This window comes from Mobula birostris, chromosome 14 (assembly GCF_030028105.1).
Source record: "Mobula birostris isolate sMobBir1 chromosome 14, sMobBir1.hap1, whole genome shotgun sequence".
Taxonomy (NCBI): Eukaryota; Metazoa; Chordata; class Chondrichthyes; order Myliobatiformes; family Myliobatidae; genus Mobula; species Mobula birostris.
Genome location: NC_092383.1, coordinates 40235361 through 40256565, shown reverse-complemented (window position 1 = coordinate 40256565; position 21205 = coordinate 40235361). Strand labels below are relative to the sequence as shown.

Below are 21205 nucleotides of genomic sequence, written 5' to 3'. Positions count from 1 at the left end.
TATCATGCTTTTCCCTTCAACTTGATTAAAGAACCAAGAGAAGGAGACGAAGTAGCCTGCTTGAAGCTCTCCCTGTTAATTTCTATAATATATTCTATTTTTATAAAATATATAAAAAACAATAATTTACTGCTTCTGTTATTGTGAGAGGACAATGATGGTCTATTTTATATTCGGATTATCTTGAACATTAAATGCATTTTGAAGCCTCATATGGGTTATTACTTCTATGAAGAGAAAATGCTGTAAATAATCAGGTCAAACTGCAGCTGTGGAAAGAGAAACAGTTATACTTTCAAATCAAAGTTCCTTAACAGATATCTTCCCACAGGTGCAGTTTTCAGTTTTTATTTTACATTTTCAATGACTGCAGGTTTTGTTTTGATTTTTCAATTGATATTCCTGTTTACTTGCTTTAGGTGTTTTCTTTGTAATTATACTATCCACCCCTGATGTGAACTTCAGTACATAATGCGAATTTCCATCCTTTGCTATTGACCATGCCAAGCCAATTCCACAATCTGGTTTGGAAAAATGCTGTATGAAGGCAAAGAATCAAGACAACCACCTTATCAAAGTAACCAATCTGCAGGACTTTCACAGTTTTGAATGCAGGAGAGTACCCTGTATGAAAGCAGACAAAACAAAACTGGAATAATTCATAATTTTCATGACCTTTCTTATTGAATCCATCCACCAGATCTATATAGCAAACAAAACCGAACTCATTGGCATTCTGAACACGCTGCCCAGTCCCAGGAATGGAACAAAATTTCATAAATGAAGTAGAAAGCACACACATCACCATCTAGTGCTTTAAGTGCGGCAATCAAGAATGAATATTTTGCGAAGCAAGTGCTTGTCCAGACCTACCAAGTTTTACACAGCCTACGGTATAGTCATTTTTTCCTGCCATTGAATCTGATGACAAGGATTTACCCAAATCAAATGCCAAAGCTATTTAACCTTTTCTTAATTTTCAAAGACTAGTCAGGGGCAGCAAAAAGTGATTTGAGTTGAGCCACTAAACAATTAGTAAACCTCTTCTATCATAATTTGGCATCAGCAGGGATAGTGTATTACTATCAAATAATTCTTTTTTAACCAAGATAATAAGCCACTTTCTGTGCAGTCTTTACAGTCAGAATACATGCACAGAGGGTGCAAAGGCAAAGTGCAATTTTGGTAATTGATCTAGTGTATACTTCGAACACTGTATAAATTAAAAATTACAATGACTAACTGTCCTGGGCCAAATATTTATTTTACCCTACAAAGGTCAACAGAAATATACATTCTTCCCAAAGTAAAAATGATTTGCTAATTTTTCTGTTAAATCTGTATAGGAAGTGTTGAGATATCGGTTTTGGTCTAGCGACCTCTGACCTGAACATGTCACAATTTCTTATTCACTTTGTAGCTGCACATCAATAGCATCCTTTTCCCAATCTCTTGATGCCCCAATTTTCACAATGTAGGTCTGGACATAACAGAACCAGAAAAGACTAGTACTCCAAAAGAATTCAAACTTTCAAGAATGAACAGGGCTCTATTCTACATATTTATGCTTTTCCATTATGCTAATGAATGGAAGCTTAGAACCCACGAAGTATTTAAAGATTTCTCTCTACAAAAACGTCTTTATACTGAGTATTGTTCAAGCACAATCACTCTAACCTTTCGTCAAAAACAGCAAAGAAAATATCAGAAGCTTCAAAAGCTCACGTGATAGTAACCAAATATTTTAACCCCGAACTGAAACACATTCACATTGGCGACAGCTAGCTAATGTCCGAAACTCAGTAAAAGGCAGCTGTTGTGCACGGTTATCTGACTTCATTGCAAACGAAGACTGAACATATTCTTTCCACTGCTGACAACATAATCACATACTTGTTAGAATGTAGCACTTGTTTCACAAGTGAAAGGCAGCTCATTGCAATGCAAATCATCAGCAGTTGCCTTAGTGAGACTAATTCTAAATTACAGCTTGAAAATGACTGTGGTTATGTAAAGAATACTCCATAAATGAAAGGTGCAAAACTAACTCAACTCTCTTTTTAACTGGCAATGGTACAGGCAATCAAAGAACAATATAATCTACCAAATGCTAAAGACTCTGGATTAATACTTCTCATCGTGAAATATATTCCAAGGACAATGAAAGTATCAACATATTAAACTCAAAAGGTTTATTCACCTGCTATTATTGAATTAACTACAAATAGAGACAGATTCAACCCTGTTTTATTTCCAGAAACATGACCACTTATGATGATTTTAGAACGTGAAAAATGCCAAACCAGCTTTTTTCTTCTAACTTTTGCCTTTATATTAGCAACTCTTCAAAGGCACTTGGACAGGTACATGGATGGGAAAGGTTTAGATGGATATGGGCCAAACACAGACAAGTGGGGCTAACTTAGATGGGGAACCTAGTTAGCCTGAGGGTTAAGGAGTCCATTTCTGTACTGTATGACTATGACTCTAAAATCAAAAGTGCTATTCTTATCACTTCATGTCAAAATATACAATGTTTTTTGTAGATTACCTACACATGTTAATGTAGGTTAAAGATAAAATGTTTCTTTCATCCTTCAGAAATAGGTTATTATTTATTCTAAAATGTACCATTACTTTAAGACAAAACTCTAATGGGGCCACATCGAAGGTCAAAAGAAAGGGGTTCCCAACCTTTTTTATGTCATGGAGCCTTATTATTAACGGAGGGTCCGTGGACCTTAGGTATGGAACCTATGGTCTAAAGCAGGGGTCCCCAACATTTTTTGCACTGCGGACCGGTTTAATATTGACAATATTCTTGTGGACCGGCCGACCGACAGCGGGTGGGGGGGGGGCTGTAGGGATGCCAATGGACAAGAGTGGCAGTCAAATACGTCGTGTTTACTCCGAGAAAGACTACCATGACCATGAAGCCTTGCCCAGGCACCAGTGTACATGCGTGTAGTGCCGATTTTTTTTCTACAAATCGTTTTTTCGATTCTGTTTGGGGGTGGGGGGGTGTTAATCACGACTGGAATATAGGTGATACGTGGTTAATACACTCAATTTCCTTTCTAAAAGGATTTATCTAACAAATTTAATATTAAACACACAGCGCATATTTTCCTCGCATGAATATAGTGATAAGTCAATTATCAGGGAAGGACAGGGGACCTTGAAGTAAGTGTTGAACGAACGTCCAGTAGAAGTGGTAGAGGCAGGTTCAATATTATCATTTAAAGAAAAATTGGATAGGTATATGGACAGGAAGGGAATGGAGGGTTATGGGCTGAGTGCAGGTCAGTGGGACGAGGTGAGAGTAGCGTTCGGCACGGACTAGAAGGGCAGAGATTGCCTGTTTCCGTGTTTTAATTGTTATATAGTTATTTAAGTCAATAGCATCATAACATTTTAAGTAACCTTTGGATATTAAACACACAGCACATATTTTCCCCATATGAACATACAAAATCATTGCAACACACCAATATCGCTGATTCAGTGGGAGGCCTGGGCTTGTTTCCCTGCAACTAGCTGGTCCCATCGAGGGGTGATGGGAGACAGCGATACTCAAAGGGGGTTCTTATATCCAGTCTATTCCCCAATTTAGTTTTCGTTGCATTCATTGCAGAGATATGTTGGAAATGGAAGCAACATTTTCAGTGCTTTCCTGACTATCTCAGGATATTTAGCATTGACTTTGATCCGGAATGCCAGCAGAGATGTTATGTCAAACATACTTTTCAGCCCGCCGTCATTTGCAAGCTCGAGGAGATGATCTCCTTCCTGCGCTGACATGGATGACACGCGGGTAATGACCTTGCATGCGTTCAAGCTCAATAGTGGCCGTGACAGGGAATGAGGAAAGGTGCAGCTGACTCTTATTGCCAAATCATATCGTTTCCTCGCGGCCCGGTACCAGTCCGCCGCCCAGTGGTTGGGGACCACTGGTCTAAAGAAACCATGTGACTCTTTGCTACAACTAACTGAGGCCAATTAGGTTAGGGTGCATAAATTAAAACCCATGAGTTTTGGCAAAGGTTTATTACTGTCACGAGTACCAAGGTGTAGTGATACTGTTCATACAGATCAAATCATTACACAGTGCATTGAGGCAGAACAAGGCAAAATAAAAACAATGCAGAATGAGTGTAAAGCTACAGAGAACGTGCAGTGCTGGGAAACTTGGAGGAACTGCATCACTGGCAGTTGTCATGAGACAGCAACACGCATCAAAGTTGCTGGTGAACGCAGCAGGCCAGGCAGCATCTCTAGGAAGAGGTGCAGTCGACGTTTCAGGCCGAGACCCTTCGTCAAGACTAACTGAAGGAAGAGTTAGTAAGAGATTTGAAAGTGGGAGGGGGAGGGGGAGATCCAAAATGATAGGAGAAGACAGGAGGGGGAGGGATGGAGCCAAGAGCTGGACAGATGATTGGCAAAAGGGGATACGAGAGGATCATGGGACAGGAGGTCCGGGAAGAAAGACAAGGGGGGGGGGGAACCCAGAGGATGGGCAAGGGGTATATTCAGAGAGACAGAGGGAGAAAAAGGAGAGTGAGAGAAAGAATGTGTGTATAAAAATAAGTAACAGAGTAAAATAAGTAACATGAGATTTGTTCTGCTGCAGCAGTACATTACACTACATCAGAAAAACTATGAATTACAATAAATTTTATTAAATATGTAGTGCAAAAAAGGAGCAAGAAGAAAAAAAAGAAAAAGTACTGCGGTAGTGTACATGGGCTCATTGCCAATTCAAAAATGAGCTCTTCCTGACGAAGGGTCTCGGCCTGAAACATCAACTGCACCTCTTCCTAGAGATGCTGCCTGGCCTGCTGTGTTCACCAGCAACTTTTATGTGTGTTACTCTTCCTAAAATGTTGAGTGTGTGCCTTCAGGCTCCTGTACCTCTTCTCTAATGGTAGCAATGAAGAGAGGGCATGTCCTGGGTGATGGGGGTCCTTAATGACAACTACCACCTTTTTGAGGCATCACCTATTGAAGATGTCCTTGATGCTGGGGAGGCTAGTGCCCACAATGGAGCTGGCTGAGTTTCTCTGACATACTCACTGCTCTGTGTGAAAAACTTTTCCCTCGGGTCTCCTTTAAATGGATCCCCTTTCACCTTAAACCTATGCTCTCTAGTTTTAGACCCCACTACTCCAGGAAAAAGACTATGCACCTACTATATCTAAACCCCTCATGACATTATAAACCTCTACAAAGTCATTCTGCAGCTTCCTTTGCTCTAGGGGAAAACGGCCTCACCTTATAACTCAATCCATAAGATCATATGATATTGGAGCAGAATTAGGTCATCCAGCCTATCAAGACTGTTCTGTCAATTGATCATGGCTGATTTATTATCCCTCTCAACCTCATTCTCCTGCCTTCTCTCCATAACCTTTGACACCCTTAGGAATCAAGAAGCTATCAACACCACTTCAAATTCAGTTCTAGTCGCCTCACTACAGGAAGGATGTGGAAACTATAGAAAGGGTGCAGAGGAGATTTACAAAGATGTTGCCTGGATTGGGGAGCATGTCTTATGAGAATAGGTTGAGTGAACTCGGCCTTTTCTCCTTGGAGCAACGGAGGATGAGAGGTGACCTGATAGAGGTGTACAAGATGATGAGAAGCATTGATCGTTGATCGTGTGGATAGTCAGAGGCTTTTTCCCAGGACTGAAATAGCTAGCATGACAGGGCACAGTTTTAAGGTGCTTGGAAGTAGGTACAGAGGAGATAGCAGGGGTAAGTTTTTTTATGCAGAGAGTGGTGAGTGTGTGGAATGAGCTGCCTATGGGTAACCCTAGGTAATTTCTAAGGTAAGGACATGTTCAGCACAGCTTTGTGGGCCGAAGGGCCTGTATTGTGCTGTAGTTTTTCTATGTTTCTAAATATACCCAATGACTTGACCTCCACAGCCACCTGTGGCAATGAACTCTACAGATTCATCATCGTCTTGGCTAAAGAAACTCTTCCTCATCTCTGTTCTAAAGGGACATCCTTCTATTCTGAGTGTCACTTTGGAGTAGAGGGAGCATAATCTATGTGAGAACATTCAAAAGAACAAGTCTCATGACATGTGAGTTTCAGTTGGGCCACTAAAAAAAGTGAAGTTTTAGTGGAGTGGTCATTGTGGGAGTGGACAGAATTAGAGTGGGCAACTGAAGCTTTGTCCTGGGAGACTTCGCTAATGGCGTACAGGTGAAAAGCAATTAAGAACATGTAAAGAACATTTTTATATGTTAACCAACTAAAAATATTCAAAATTACAAGTTATCATGCTGGGAACAGGGTCCTGGTACAGACAGGGCTTTAAACTAAATAGTAAGGGTGGGTTCAATGGCTTGGAAAGTAAGGATAAAGTAAAAGGGAAGGAGAGTGCAGGAGAAGTTAGAGGTCTCCAGAATAAGGAATAAAACAAAAGGATGAGAATTTAACTTCAGGCAACATGGAGAAAGAAATTGAAAAGAAGGGTGGTGAATACAGGACTGAAGATTTGTACCTGAATGCATAGAGTATACAAAAGGTAGATGATCTTGTACCGCAGTTAGAAATCCCAAGGTATGAAATTGTGTGCATCACTGAGTTGTGATTGAAAGAAAATCACAGGTGGAAGCTTAACATTCAAGGATACATATCATATTGAAAGGACAGACAGGTAGGCAGAGAGGATATGGTGGTTTTATTGGTAAAAATGAAATCAAATCTTTAGAAAGGAGTGACATAGGAATAGAAAGTGTTGAATCCTAGTAGGTAGTGTTGAGAAACTGAAAAGGTAAAAAGACCCTAATGGGAACTATATATCAGCCCCTAAATAGTAACCAGCACGTGGAGTACAAATTAATTTGGAAGATAGAATAGGCATGTAAAAAGGGCAATCTTACAATGGTAATAGGGGATATCAGTGTATGCAGGTGGATTGGGAAATGGCACTGGATCCCAAGAGAATGAATTTGTAGAATGCCTGCAAGATGGCTTTATAGAGCAATTTGTGGTTCTGGATTAGGTGTTGTATAATGAATGAGATTTGATTAGGGAGCTTTGATCATAATATGATAAAATTCACCCGGCAGTTTGAGAATAAGCTACAATCAGATTATGGTGGAATAAAAGGAACTACAAAAGGCATGAGAGAGGAGTTCTTCAAGGTTGATTGGAATGGCAATGTTAGCAAGTATGACAGGTAAGCAGCCATGCTGGATCGCCTGGGAGTATTCAGAAAACACAGGATTGGTTCACCACAGATTAGAAGTACTCTAAAGGGAGAATGAGGGAAGTCAAAGACAGCACCAGAGAGGGCATATGATAAAGCAAAAGTTAGTGGGAAGCTAAAGAATTGGGAAGTTTTTAAAAAACAAGTTAACGCATTTTAAAAAAACCAATGGGAGTAGAAGATGAAATATTAAGGTAAGCTAGCCAGAATTGCAAAAGAGGATACCAACAATTTTTCAGACATACAGTATAAAGAGTAAAAAGAGTGTACATTGGGCTGCTGAAAAATGACATTAGAGAGGTAGTAATGGAGGTCAAATGGATGAACTGAATAAGTATTTTGCATCAGTCTTCATTGTAGAAGACACCAGCAGTAAACCAGAAATTCAAGCTTGCCAAAAGGCAGAAGAAAGTGTAGTCGCTATTACTAATGAGAAGGTGCTTGGGAAGCTGAAAGGTCCAAAGGTAGGTAAGTCAACTGGACCAAACAGATTAGCTCCCTGTGTTCGAAAAGAGTAGTTGAAGGCATTAGTAGGGATCTTTTTAGAATTTGTAGATTCTGGAATGGTTCCATGATCTCAGCATGGCTAGAGCATTGGCTGATTGGCAGGAGGCAAAGAGAGGGAATAAAGGGAGCCTTTTCTGATTGGCTACCGATGACTAGTGACGTTCCACAGGGGATGGTGTTGGGACCACTTCTTTTTATGTTGTATGTCAATGATTTGGATGACAAAATTGATGGCTTTGTGGTCACATTTGCGGATGATACAAAGACACCGTTGCAAGAAAAAGTTTGTGAACTATTTGTAATTACCTGGTTTTCTTCATTAATTACTTATAAATTGTTGTCTGATCTTCATCTAAGTCACAATAATACAATGTGCCTAAACTAGTAACACACAAACAATTGCATTTCTTCTCATCATCACTTAGTACACCATTTAAACAATCACAGTCTAGGTTCAAAAAAAGTAGGTGAACCTCCGGGGTAATACCTTCTACAAAAGCTATTTGGAGTCAGGTGTTCCAATCAATGAGATGAGATTTGAGGTGTGAGTTGTAGAGGTGCCCTGCCCTATAGAAAAAGACACACAAAGTCAGGTTACTGACAGAGCCTGCTCTTCTCAAGAAAGATCTGTTTATGTGTTCCATGCCTCAATCAAAACAACTTTCAGAGGACCTTAAAAGAAGAATTATAGAGATGCATGAAGCTGAAAACGGCTACAAAAGCATTTCTAAAGACCTGAGTGTTCATCAGTCCACAGAAAGAAAAACTGTCTACAAATGGAGGAAACTCAGTACTTTGCTACTCTCCCCAGGAGTGGGTATCCTGCAAAGATCACCGAAGGAGATGAAAAAGAACCCAAAGTTAACAGCAAAAGACCTGCAGAAATCTCTAGAACTTGCTAAAGTCTCTGTTCATGTGACCACTATAAGAAAAACACTGAACAAAAATTGTGTTCATGGAAGGACACTACAGAGGGAACCACGGTTCTCCAAAAAAAAAATTGCTGTACATCTGAAGTTTGCAAAAGATTATTTGGATGTTCCACAATGCTTCTGGGACAATGTTCTGTGGGCAGATGAGACGAAAGTTGTACTCTTTGGCATAAATGCACACCGTTATGTTTGGAGGAAAAAGGGTACTGCACACCAACCAAAACCTCATCCCCACTGTGAAGCATGGTGGAAGAGCATCATGGTTTGGGGCTGCTTTGTTGCCTCAGGGCCTGGACAGCTTGCAATCATTGAGGGAACAATGAACACAAAACTGTATCATGACATTTTACAGAAGAATGTCAGGGTAACGGTCTGTTACCAGAAGCTTAATAGAAGTTGGATGATGCAACAAGACAATGATCTGAAACACAAGAGTAAATCAACAACAGAATGGTTAAAAAAGAAGAAAATTTGTGTTTTGGGATGGCAAGTCAGAGTCCAGGCCTTAACCCAACTGAAATGCTGTGGTATGACTTGAAGAGGACTGTTCATGCAAGGTATCCCAGAAATATTGATGAACTGAAACAGTTTTGTATGGCGGAATGGTCTAAAATTTCTCCTTGCTATTGTGCAAGTCTGATCAGTAGCTACAGGAAACATTGGGTGGAGGTTATTGCTGCTAAAGGAGGTTCTATGAAATTTCACAAAAATGATTCCAGGGATGAAAGGCTTATCATATTAAGAGTATTTAATGGCTCTGGGCCTTTACTCACAGGAACTTAGAAGGGTGGTCTCATTGAAACCAAAAGAATGTTGAAAGGCTACAATAGAGTGGATGTGGAAAGGACGTTTCTTGTGGTGGGGGAGTCGCGGGCCAGAGGGCACAACCTCAGAATAGACTGACCCTCTAGAATGGAAATATGCAGGAACTTCTTTAACCAGAGGATGGTGAATCTGTGGAATTCATTGCCACAGGCAGATGTGGAGGCCAGGTCACTGGGTCTACTTAAGGTGGAGGTTGATAGCTTCTTCATTAGTTAGGGCATGAATGGTTATGGGGAGGAGGCAGGAGAATAGGCTTGAGGGAGAAATGGACCAGCTATATTCAAATGACAGAGTAGACTTGACAACCTGAAAGACGTAATTCTGTTCCTATGTCGTATTGCCTTATGGTTCTGGAAGACTGCAAAAGTGCAAATGTTATTCCACTCTTCAAGGGAGGCAAAAGACAGGACATTATAGGCCAGTTAGCCTAATGTCAGTGGTTGGCAAGACGTAATGTCAGAATACTTGGAGGCACATGAGTAAATATACTGAAATCAGCATGGTTTTCTTAAAGGGAAATCTTGATTGACAAATAATTTGAAACTCTTTGAAGAAATAAAGGCAGAATTGACAAAGGAGAATCAGTGGATGTTGTATATTTGGATTTTTAGAAGGAGTTTGACAAGTTGCAGCACCTGAGGCTACTAAACAAGACAAGGAAAATATTAGCAAAGCTGACTGGCTGACCAGCAGAAGACAAAGAGTGGGAATAAAGGGTACATTTTCTGGTTGGATGACCATAACTAGTGGTATTCAGCAGGGGTTGGTGTTGGGTCCACTACTTTCAACATTGTAGGTTAATGATTTGGATGGCTTTGTGGCCAGGTTTGTAGATGATGCAAAGGTTGGCAGAGAGATAGGTAGCAGGAAGTCTGCAGAACAACTTGGACAGATCAGGAGAATGGGCAAAGAAGTGGCAGATGGAATACAATGTAGGAAAGTGTTGCACGTTGGTAGAAGGACTGAAGCCATAGACTTTTTTAAATGGACAGAAAATTCAGAAATTGTAGGCGTAAAGGGACTGGGGAGTCCTAGTGCAGGATTTCCTAAAGATTAACTTGCACGTTGAATTGGTAGTAAGGAAGGCAAATGCAATATTAGCATTCATTTCAAGAGGACTAGAATGTAAAAGAAAGAATGTAATTCTGAGGTTTTATAAGGCATTGACTAGAATGCATTTGGAGCATTACCACCATATCGAAGCAAGAATGTGCTTCCTGGCTTTGGAGAGGATCTAGAATGATCCCAGGAATTAAGTGGTTAATATATGATGAGTGTTTGATGGCACTAGGCCTGTACTCACTAGAACTTAGAAGAATGAAGGGGGCTCTCATTGTAACCTACCGACTATTGAAAGGTCCAGACAAGAGTAGAGGTGCAGCGGATGTTTCCAATAGTTGGAGAATCTTAGAACCAGACGACACAGCCTCTAAAAAGATTGTCCCCTTAGAACAGAAATGAGTAAGAATTTCCTTAGCCAGAGGGTGGTGAATCTGTGAATTCATTGCCACAGTCAGCAGTGGAGGCCAAGTCATTGTGCATATTTAAGGCAAAAGTTGATAGGTTCATGATTAGTAAGGGTGTCAAAGGTCATTGGGTATATTTAAGGCAGAAGTTGATAGTTCTTGATCAGTCAGAATGTGAAAGGTTACCAAAGTAGAAGAATGGCATTGAGAGGGAAAACAAATCAGCCATGATCAAAGAGCAGAGCAGACTCATTAATTCTGCTCCTATATCTTATGGTCTTATTCAGAGGCTATGCCTTCTGGTCTTAGATATTCCCATGATTGGAAACATCCTATGCACATGCACTTTATCTAGACCTTTCAATGTTTGGTAGGTTTCAATGAGATTTCCCCCCCTCATTCTTCTAAACTTCAGTGAGTACAGGTCCAGAACCACCAAACACTCCTTATACATTAGCCCTTTCATTCCCAGGATCATTCTTGTAAACATTCCCTGGACCCTCCAGATCCAGGAACATATTTCTGAACTTTTTCTGCACCTTCAATAGGTCAGGTCAGAACAAACACAAAAGACCAAATTTTTCATTTGGCCTTAAGTGTTTCTTTCCAAAATTTCATCTGAATTTTCTGCTTAAAAACTGCAACCTTTTTTCTTCAAACATACCTTTGCTCATTGCGTCAGAAGTTTGCAAAGGAACATCTAAACAAGCCTGATGTATTTTGGAAACAAGTCCCGTGGACTGATGAAGTTAAAATAGAACTTTTTGGCTGCAATGAGCAAAGGTATGTTTGGAGAAAAAAGGGTGCAGAATTTCATGAAAAGAATATCTCTCCAGCTGTTAAGCACGGGGGTAGCTCAATCATGCTTTGGGCTTTTGTTATTTTGAAACTGTAAACGATGGAAATAAAAAAGTAATCTTGCTTAAAATATTAAAGAAATGTGTCATCTTTAACTTTATGCCTTTAGGAAATCAGGTCATCTTTTACTTGCTTAGCTATTCACAGTAACAGAAATTTTGACCGGGGTGCCCAAACTTTTGCATGCCTCTGTAGCTCATTTTTAAACGTCTATAAGATAATTGAAAAGACACTAACCAAATTACTCCACAGGTTTACATATTTTATTATAGATTAAATACTTTCAAAATTTAATTTGCTACATGAAAATTTTTAGTAAAAGATTAAATTTGCTTCATCTTTCATTTACTAACAGACACAGAGGAAGTTCACTGAAGCTAAATGGTAGCGGTGCATCAAATCCAGTGCAGGGCTGACCGAATTAGGAAAAAAGTGAGAAAGATGCCCGAAATATATTTAAACTTTCCAAATCAAAAGATCAAGCGTGGTTATGAAATAACTATGGCTTTAAGTTAAGTACAACAGGCCGTGCCTATACATTAACCCCACTGCCCCATTTGCATCTCTCTATTCCTTTATATAAGCATCTATCCAGTTGCTGTTGCTAGGGTCTTTCATCATTTTCTTTGACAACTTTACGAACTTCATTCTTTATTGAAAAAGTAGCATTGCATTAGAAGCATTAACATGCAATACTCAAGAAAATTCTACGACATTACTGAAGCAAATAACCTTTAGGAATCTGGACCACACACAATCTGCTGGAGGAACTCAGCAGGATGAGAAACATCTGCAGGAGGAAAGGAATTGCTGTCTTGCTGCAGGGATTCAACTGGAACCGTCAACAATTCCTCCACCTCCCCACACAGATGCAGCTCAGCCACTGAGTTCCTCCTGCAGATTGTTTGTTCCTCTAGATACCAGCATCTGCAGTCCCTTGTGTCTGAACCTTTATCAACAGTATCACGGTTACTATGGTGGACTTGTAATACAGTAGAGGCCAAGAATCATTACCACAGTAAATTAATTTAAGTTACATAGTGCTGCAATTAAAAAGAATAGCACTAGTGATCAGAAACTATTGGTATGATAAAAGAATCCCATCCAGTTCATTTGTGTCCTTTGAGGAAACCTGGTATCCTTATCCCTCTTGATCTACATGCAACTTCAAAACGATACCAACACTCACCTGGCCTCCAAAATATCTAGATACTCATTTCAAGAGCATTTGGGATAGGAAATAAGTAACACCCACATCCTGTGAGCAAACATTTATAAATGGAAATATCTCTGGTGAGTTGCTCTATGACTTTAATATAACCATATCTAACCCACACAAGACCTACGAGAGAGGGTTCCAACTGAATGAAGAAACAAAAGAGTCAAGTTGTACAGTACAGAAACAGTTCTCTCAGCCCACCTCTTCCATGCTGACTGTGATGCCCATCTACACTAACTCCACTGCCACCACTAGGCTTGCATCTCTCTGTTCCTTTCTATACAAGCATCTATCCAGATGCCTTTTAAATGTTGTAATCGCATCCGCCTTTACCACTTCCTCTCACAGCACGTTCTCAAAATTTGGTATTGTTTGTGGTGAAGCCTCAGAATGTCTTCTTAAGAGTTTCTTTCTTTTAAATGGACACACTCTAAACGATATACTAATTAAAGATTATAAAAAAGGCATTAAACCAACAGGCATAACAACTATGTTGCAAGCTGTGAGTAGCTATCTTACTAGTTGCAAAAACACAAATGATTTGTTGCTTAATGGTGAGCATACTTCCTAATCTATAATAAACTTCCCAAAGAAAACAAACATTTTGGTACAGACATTATCCTTCTGTAAGGCTGACTGTACTTGAAGGGTTATAAAAAAAGCTTCACAGATGCTTATTGTGGTGTGGTATGCTCTGAATGTTTTTCACCAACCAACTCATTTTCTTCGTAGCTGCTTATATATACCACCAATACCATTTCAACAAATACAGTGGATTCCACTTAATTGGGCCATTGATTAATTGGAGCAGCTGCTTATTTAGGACAGCTCTTAAAGAATACAATCTAATCAAGAAAATAGCCCGGACCTCTTTGTTTGCTTGGAACACTATGCGACTTAACTGGGACAGGCAACAGTTGCTGAACAGTTTATAACTAGCGTCGGTAGCGAGCACTTGAGTAGCTGTTAGACATTACACCACACTTAGAGCAAACAGTTGTTAAATAATATCAGTTGCATGTGTTTATGTTCAAAAATCACAGGTTTTTGCCACTGATAATTGGCGAGAAATAAACAGTAAGACAATTCAAAATTGTTTTGCGGTTTCAAGCATTCAAGCTTGGAGATACCAGAAATGACCGGGCATGAAAAGTAAATGATTTCACTACTTCAACAAGTTAAGTACTATGAAGAATATGAAGGTATCAACAATCATTTTCATTGTAACATGCAAAACAAAGATTTGGAGGATGCAATTGTTGAAAGCATTGTACGAAGGCATTCCATTATCTGCACTAGGTGTCTGTGCTGATTTTGTTCATTTAGAAACAAACAAACAAAAGAACACGGCTGCATACAGTGGATGAACTCCTTCATAACTAGCTATTAGGGCTGGCACCAGGGCAGGAATGGATTCTCAATATTCCTGGATTTCAGTGATTTAAAAGGGATAAAGAGGGCGGGAGAAGGGAAGGAGGGGTGGCGTTACTGGGCAGGGATAATATTACAGCTACAGAGAGGGTGAGTAATATAGCAGGATTCTCTTTTGAGTCAATATGGGTGGAACAGGAAGGGAGCAGTTACTCTATTGGGAGTATTCTATAGGCCCCCTGGTAGCAGCAGAGATACAGAGGAGCAGATTGGGAGGCAGATTTTGGAAAGGTGCAAAAATAACAGGGTTGTTATCATGGGTGACTTTAACTTCCCTAATATTGATTGGCACCTGATTAGTTCCAAGGGTTTAGATGGGGCAGAATTTGTTAAGTGTGTCCAGGATGGATTCCTGTCACAGTATGTGGACAGGCCAACTAGGGGGAATGCCATGCTAGATCTAGTACTAGGTAATGAACCGGGTCAGGTCACAGATCTCTCAGTGGGTGAGCATCTGGGGGACAGTGACCACCACTCACTGGCCTTTATAATTATCATGGAAAAGGATAGAATCAAAGAGGACAGGAAAATTTTTAATTGGAGAAAGGCAAATTATGAGGCTATAAGGCTAGAACTTGCAGGTGTGAATTGGGATGATGTTTTTGCAGGGAAATGTACTATGGACATGTAGTCGATGTTTAGAGATCTCTTGCAGGATGTAAGGAATAAATTTGTCCCGGTGAGGAAGATAAAGAATAGTAGGGTGAAGGAACCATGGGTGACAAGTGAGGTAGAAAATCTAGTCAGTTGGAAGAAGGCAGCATAAATGAGGTTTAGGAAGCAAGGATCAGATGGGTCTATTGAGGAATATAGGGAAGCAAGAAAGGAGCTTAAGAAGGGGCTGAGAAGAGCAAGAAGGGGGCATGAGAAGGCCTTGGCGAGTAGGGTAAAGGAAAACCCCAAGGCATTCTTCAATTATGTGAAGAAAAAAAGGATGACAGGAGTGAAGGTAGGACCGATTAGAGATAAAGGTGGGAAGATGTGCCTGGAGGCTGTGGAAGTGAGCAAGGTCCTCAATGAATACTTCTCTTCGGTATCCACCAATGAGAGGGAACTTGATGATGGTGAGGACAATATGAGTGAGGTTGATGTTCTGGAGCATGTTGATATTAAGGGAGAGGAGGTGTTGGAGTTGTTAAAATACATTAGGACAGATAAGTCCCCGGGGCCTGACGGAATATTCCCCAGGCTGCTCTACGAGGCAAGAGAAGAGATTGCTGAGCCTCTGGCTAGGATCTTTATGTCCTCGTTGTCCACGGGAATGGTACCGGAGGATTGGAGGGAGGCGAATGTTGTTCCCTTGTTCAAAAAAGGTAGTAGGGATAGTCCGGATAATTATAGACCAGTGAGCCTTACGTCTGTGGTGGGAAAGCTGTTGGAAAAGATTCTTAGAGATAGGATCTATAGGCATTTAGAGAATCATGGTCAGATCAGGGACAGTCAGCATGGCTTTGTGAAGGGCAGATCATGTCTAACAAGCCTGATAGAGTTCTTTGAGGAGGTGACCAGGCATATAGATGAGGGTAGTGCAGTGGATGCGATCTGTATGGATTTTAGTAAGGCATTTGACAGGTTCCACACGGTAGGCTTATTCAGAAAGTCAGAAGGCATGGGATTCAGGGAAGTTTGGCCAGGTGGATTCAGAATTGGCTTGCCTGCAGAAGGCAGAGGGTGGTGGTGGAGGGAGTACATTCAGATTGGAGGATTGTGACTAGTGGTGTCCCAAAAGGATCTGTTCTGGGACCTCTACTTTTCATCATTTTTATTAACGACCTGGATGTCGGGGTAGAAGGGTGGGTTGGCAAGTTTACAGACGACACAAAGGTTGGTGGTGTTGTAGATAGTGTAGAGGATAGTCAAAGATTGCAGAGAGACATTGATAGGATGCAGAAGTGGGCTGAGAAGTGGCAGATGGAGTTCAACCCGGAGAAGTGTGAGGTGGTACACTTTGGAAGGACAAACTCCAAGGCAGAGTACAAAGTAAATGGCAGGATACTTGGTAGTGTGGAGGAGCAGAGGGATCTCGGGGTACATGTCCACAGATCCCTGAAAGTTGCCTCACAGGTGGATAGGGTAGTTAAGAAAGCTTATGGGGTGTTAGCTTTCATAAGTCGAGGGATAGAGTTTAAGAGTCGCAATCTAATGATGCAGCTCTATAAAACTCTGGTTAGGCCACACTTGGAGTACTGTGTCCAGTTCTGGTCACCTCACTATAGGAAGGATGTGGAAGCATTGGAAAGGGTACAGAGGAGATTTACCAGGATGCTGCCTGATTTAGAGAGTATGCATTATGATCAGAGATTAAGGGTGCTAGGGCTTTACTCTTTGGAGAGGAGGATCAGAGGAGACATGATAGAGGTGTACAAGATCATAAGAGGAATAGATAGAGTGGATAGCCAGCGCCTCTTCCCCAGGCCACCACTGCTCAATACAAGAGGACATGGCTTTAAGGTAAGGGGTGGTAAGTTCAAGGGGGATATTAGAGGAAGGTTTTTTACTCAGAGAGTGGTTGGTGCATGGAATGCACTGCCTGAGTCAGTGGTGGAGGCAGATACACTAGAAGTTTAAGAGATTACTAGACAGCTATATGGAGGAATCTAAGGTGGGGGCTTATATGGGAGGCAGGGTTTGAGGGTCGGCACAACATTGTGGGCCGAAGGGCCTGTACTGTGCTGTATTATTCTATGTTCTATATTCTAATACAGTTTTATAGTACTGTAGTATTGGTATTGTTCTGATTTGTTCTCTATTTCATTTAAATACATAATTCGTTACTCAGTTAAATGTAGTTTGACTTTTTGATACCTTTTCAACTATTTTCCTTTAGTGAAAATAAAATTTTGTGCTGGGGATTCTAAAATAAGCCTGATCTATCTTTCTCAAGTTACACTAAGCCCAAATGATTCTTGAAGGATGCTAAGGGAAATAGAACCAACGCAGGTTAAAGAACCAAGTTGCAAATCTCAACACTTAGTTGAATGTTGGACCAGTCTTTAGTGTAGTATCCCTCACAAAATGATTTGTCAGAATTTATTAAGGTCTGTATAGAAAAGATATAGCCAGTTTTAGATTTCATTCTCAATGTAAAGTAGAAGATTTGCACTCCTTACTTACATTTCTATATTATACCTTAGTGTTAAAAATGCAGGCAAGTTTCTTCTATGCAATCAATTCCTTTCTGGTTGTCTTTTCAATTTTGACCAAAAACCATCAAACCATAAGGCACAAAAGCATAATTAGGATCATTCAGCCCATCAAGTCTGCTCAGCTATTTCATCATGGCTGATTTATTATATACCTGACAACAACTCCCATTCTGCTGCCTTCTCAACATAACCTTTGATGCCCTGACTAATCAAGAACATGTCAATCAACACACATCAAAGTTGCTGGTGAACACAGCAGGCCACGCAGCATCTCTAGGAAGAGGTACAGTCGACGTTTCAGGCCGAGACCCTTCGTCAGGACAAAGGGTCTCGGCCTGAAACGTCGACTGTACCTCTTCCTAGAGATGCTGCCTGGCCTGCTGCGTTCCCCAGCAACTTTGATGTGTGTTGCTTGAATTTCCAGCATCTGCAGAATTCCTGTTGTTTGAGAATATATCAATCTCCACTTTAAATATACTCAATGAATTAGCCTCCATGGCCTTCCTTGGCAATGAATTCCTTAGATTCATCACCTCCTGGCTAAAGAGATTCCTCCTCATCTCTGTTCTATGGGTGGCACGGTAGCGTCGAGGTTAGCACATCGCTTTACTGTACCAGTGACCCAAGTTCATTTCCCACTGCCTGTAAGGAGTGCGTACGTTCTCCCCATGACTGTGTGGATTTCCTCCGGGTGCTCTGGCTTCTTCCCACATTCCAAAGATGTACTGGTTGGTAGGTTAATTGATCATTGTATATTACCCCATGATTAGGTTAGGATTAAAGCACAGAAATACTGGGTGGCGTGGCTCACAGGGCCGGAAGGGCCTACTTTGCGCTGAATACCAATAAAATGAATAAATAAATAAATGGGTGCCCCTCTATTCTGAGGCTGTGCCCTCTGGTCCTAGACTCATCCACTATAGGAAACATCCTCTCCACATCCATTATGTGGGCCTTTCAATATTAGGTAGGTTTCAATGAGATCACCCTTTGATGAAGTCTTCTAAATTTCAGTAACTACAGGCCCAGAGCCATCAAACACTCCTCATACATTAACCCTTTCATTTCTGGAATAATTCTCATGAATCTTCTCTGGACCCTCTCTAAAGCCAGCCTTTCCACCTTTTCTTAGTTGGAAAAACTGCCCAAAACTGCTCACAAAGTGTAGTTTGACCAATACCTTATAAAGCTTTGGCATTACATCTTTGCTCTTATATTCTAGTCCTCTCGAAATGAATGCCAACATTGCAATTGTCTTCCTTACCACAGACTTAACCTGCAAGTTAACCTTTAGGAAATACTGCACAAGGACTCTCAAGTCCCTTTGCACCTGTTATTTTGAATTTTCTCCCTGTTTAGAAAATAATCTACCCTTTTATTCCTTCTACCAAACTGCACGACCAGACACTTCCATACACAACATTCCATTTGTCACTTCTTTACCCATTCTCCAAAGCTGTCTAAATCCTTCTGCAGCCTCCCTGCTTCCTCAACATAACTTGTCCCTCCACCCATCTTCACAAACTTGGCCACCAATCATCAATTTTGTCATCCAAATCATTGACATATAACGTGAAAAGAAGCTGTCTCTACCCAAAACGTCGACTGCTTATTTATTACGTAGCCTGACCTGCTGAGTTCCTCCAGCATTTTGTGTGTGTTGTTTTGGATTTCCAGCATCTTCAGATTTCTCATGTTTAATATTAAATTCCTGTCAACTTCAACAAATTATTTGAAATCAAATTCCTTAAGTTACAGCCTTTAAACTGATTTAAGTCATGCATTATGTAAAGAATGCATTCACGTAGTGCATAATAATCTGATCATTTCAAGAAATTAATGCCTCTTTCTTGCATTTCAGTCAGTTTCAATTACGCATAAAAAGAGAAAACACTCACTGATATCATCTTCATGGTAGATCACAGAGTGGAAAGGTGGCTTTCTGTCCTTAATGTATCTTTCTGCTGGCTCAACATAGAAAGTGCCCTGATGGGTCTGGACAAACCCTTCAAATCGTCCATCAACTATTGATCCATGGCTGAGAGATCCTTTCTCACCTTAAAACAAATAAAGGCATCAAAATTAAATAGTTTTGCTTTCACCTTTCTTTTGCCATTTAAGGTTTACTAGAAGCCCATTGAAGTGAATTTCTTTATTATTTACACATATACTCTCAATAGATGAGAAATTGATGAAGTAAACTCTATGGTGGCACTCTAGTGAAAAGCAACACATACAAGTGAAAAGTTGAAAGCTAACTTCCATCATCATTACAATATGAATATGAATATGTGCAGCATTTTATCAAAAAACCTTGCATTTTACTCTTTCAATGCAGGTACCATCAACACATTGGAGTGCTTGGTAAAGGAGTTATTAATATAGAATGATTGTGCGCAAGGGAGAAATGATGGCTACTGCAATTAAGAGATACTTTCTACCATTTTCAATTCACTGTTGATTGAACTTTGTTTACAAAATTTATAAAGCAGTTGAATCAGCAAAATCATAATTATTCCCCATTTAATCTTAATGGGGAAAAAAGATAGTCAGCTCTGAATACAAAGGAACTGTTACATGCTGGACTCCAGACCTTTGGAGTGTCAAACTCTCAACAGATAGTTAAACAAAAATACATAAACTGAGGCTCTTATTTGCATGTAATTCAAAGTATGATCACATCTTAAATAGCAAAGGACAACATGAAGGAACTGCTTGAAATTCTGCACTTGGTCACAGGAGATGACAAGAATGGATTGATACACATTTGGTCAAATTGATGGTTTCAAATTCCTTAAGGGCTGACCTCTTCCTAACTACACAAGTTCAGACAACGTTGAAGCTTGGGTCTCGTGTTTGTCTATTCCCAATTTACTTTGTCCAATTATCACTCACTGTTTGGCCCATTATACAACAATTTACTGCCAAGAATATCTTTTACTGGATGTGATACTGTAAAAGGAGAGAATGGGTGAACAGTACAGAGCCTGAATTTAGCAGGCCAGCTCTGCCTGCTGAGAGATAGTCAGAGGTTCAGATCAGTTCCAGAGTAATATATTGTAAGTAATTCAACCATGGATTAGGTTCACATCCACACAAAGCTCCAGATGCATACTGGAACTGGTGTAAACCCTGGAAAAATTGACCAAACCTAGTGCTGTTCTAAGCCAATATCGAGAGAGTGCACAGTGAATCAAAATGATCTGCAGACTTCAATAAAAGGAGCCGAGTTTGAGCATGTGACCTGTGTGCTAACCCTGGGAACTTCTATTAAGCTCTCCCACCCCCTCCCCCGTACATGTATTCTTCCATTGTTTTCTCAAAGCTCATCCGTCCAGATACCAACCAAAATGCTGATATTTTTAAATGTTTCAAATGTTGGTGCAAGTAACACCCCATGGCAACACAGCACTTAAGTGAGGTGCATTATGAAGTTGATGATAAATAGTTTGTCTCAGTTATAAACACTGAAAAATATGTTTTATGCAATGATTTAGTAATAGTCCATATAATTACTTCTTATGCACAGCGTCTGGGGATGGGAAGCCTGAAACCAATGCAATTAAAAAAAATATTTCGGGCCACTCCCTCCATAAA

The 21205-nt window shown here is 40.3% G+C and overlaps 1 protein-coding gene across 1 annotated transcript in view; it reads right to left on the bottom strand.

Annotated features, from left to right (window-relative positions):
* The window catches only part of adam10a (ADAM metallopeptidase domain 10a), a 172791-nt gene that overhangs the window by 53910 nt on the left and 97676 nt on the right, over nt 1-21205 (bottom strand). The window contains exon 4 of the mRNA XM_072278428.1: nt 19507-19665. Coding sequence (XP_072134529.1) covers nt 19507-19665 — 159 coding nt within the window. The remainder of the gene's footprint in view (nt 1-19506; nt 19666-21205) is intronic.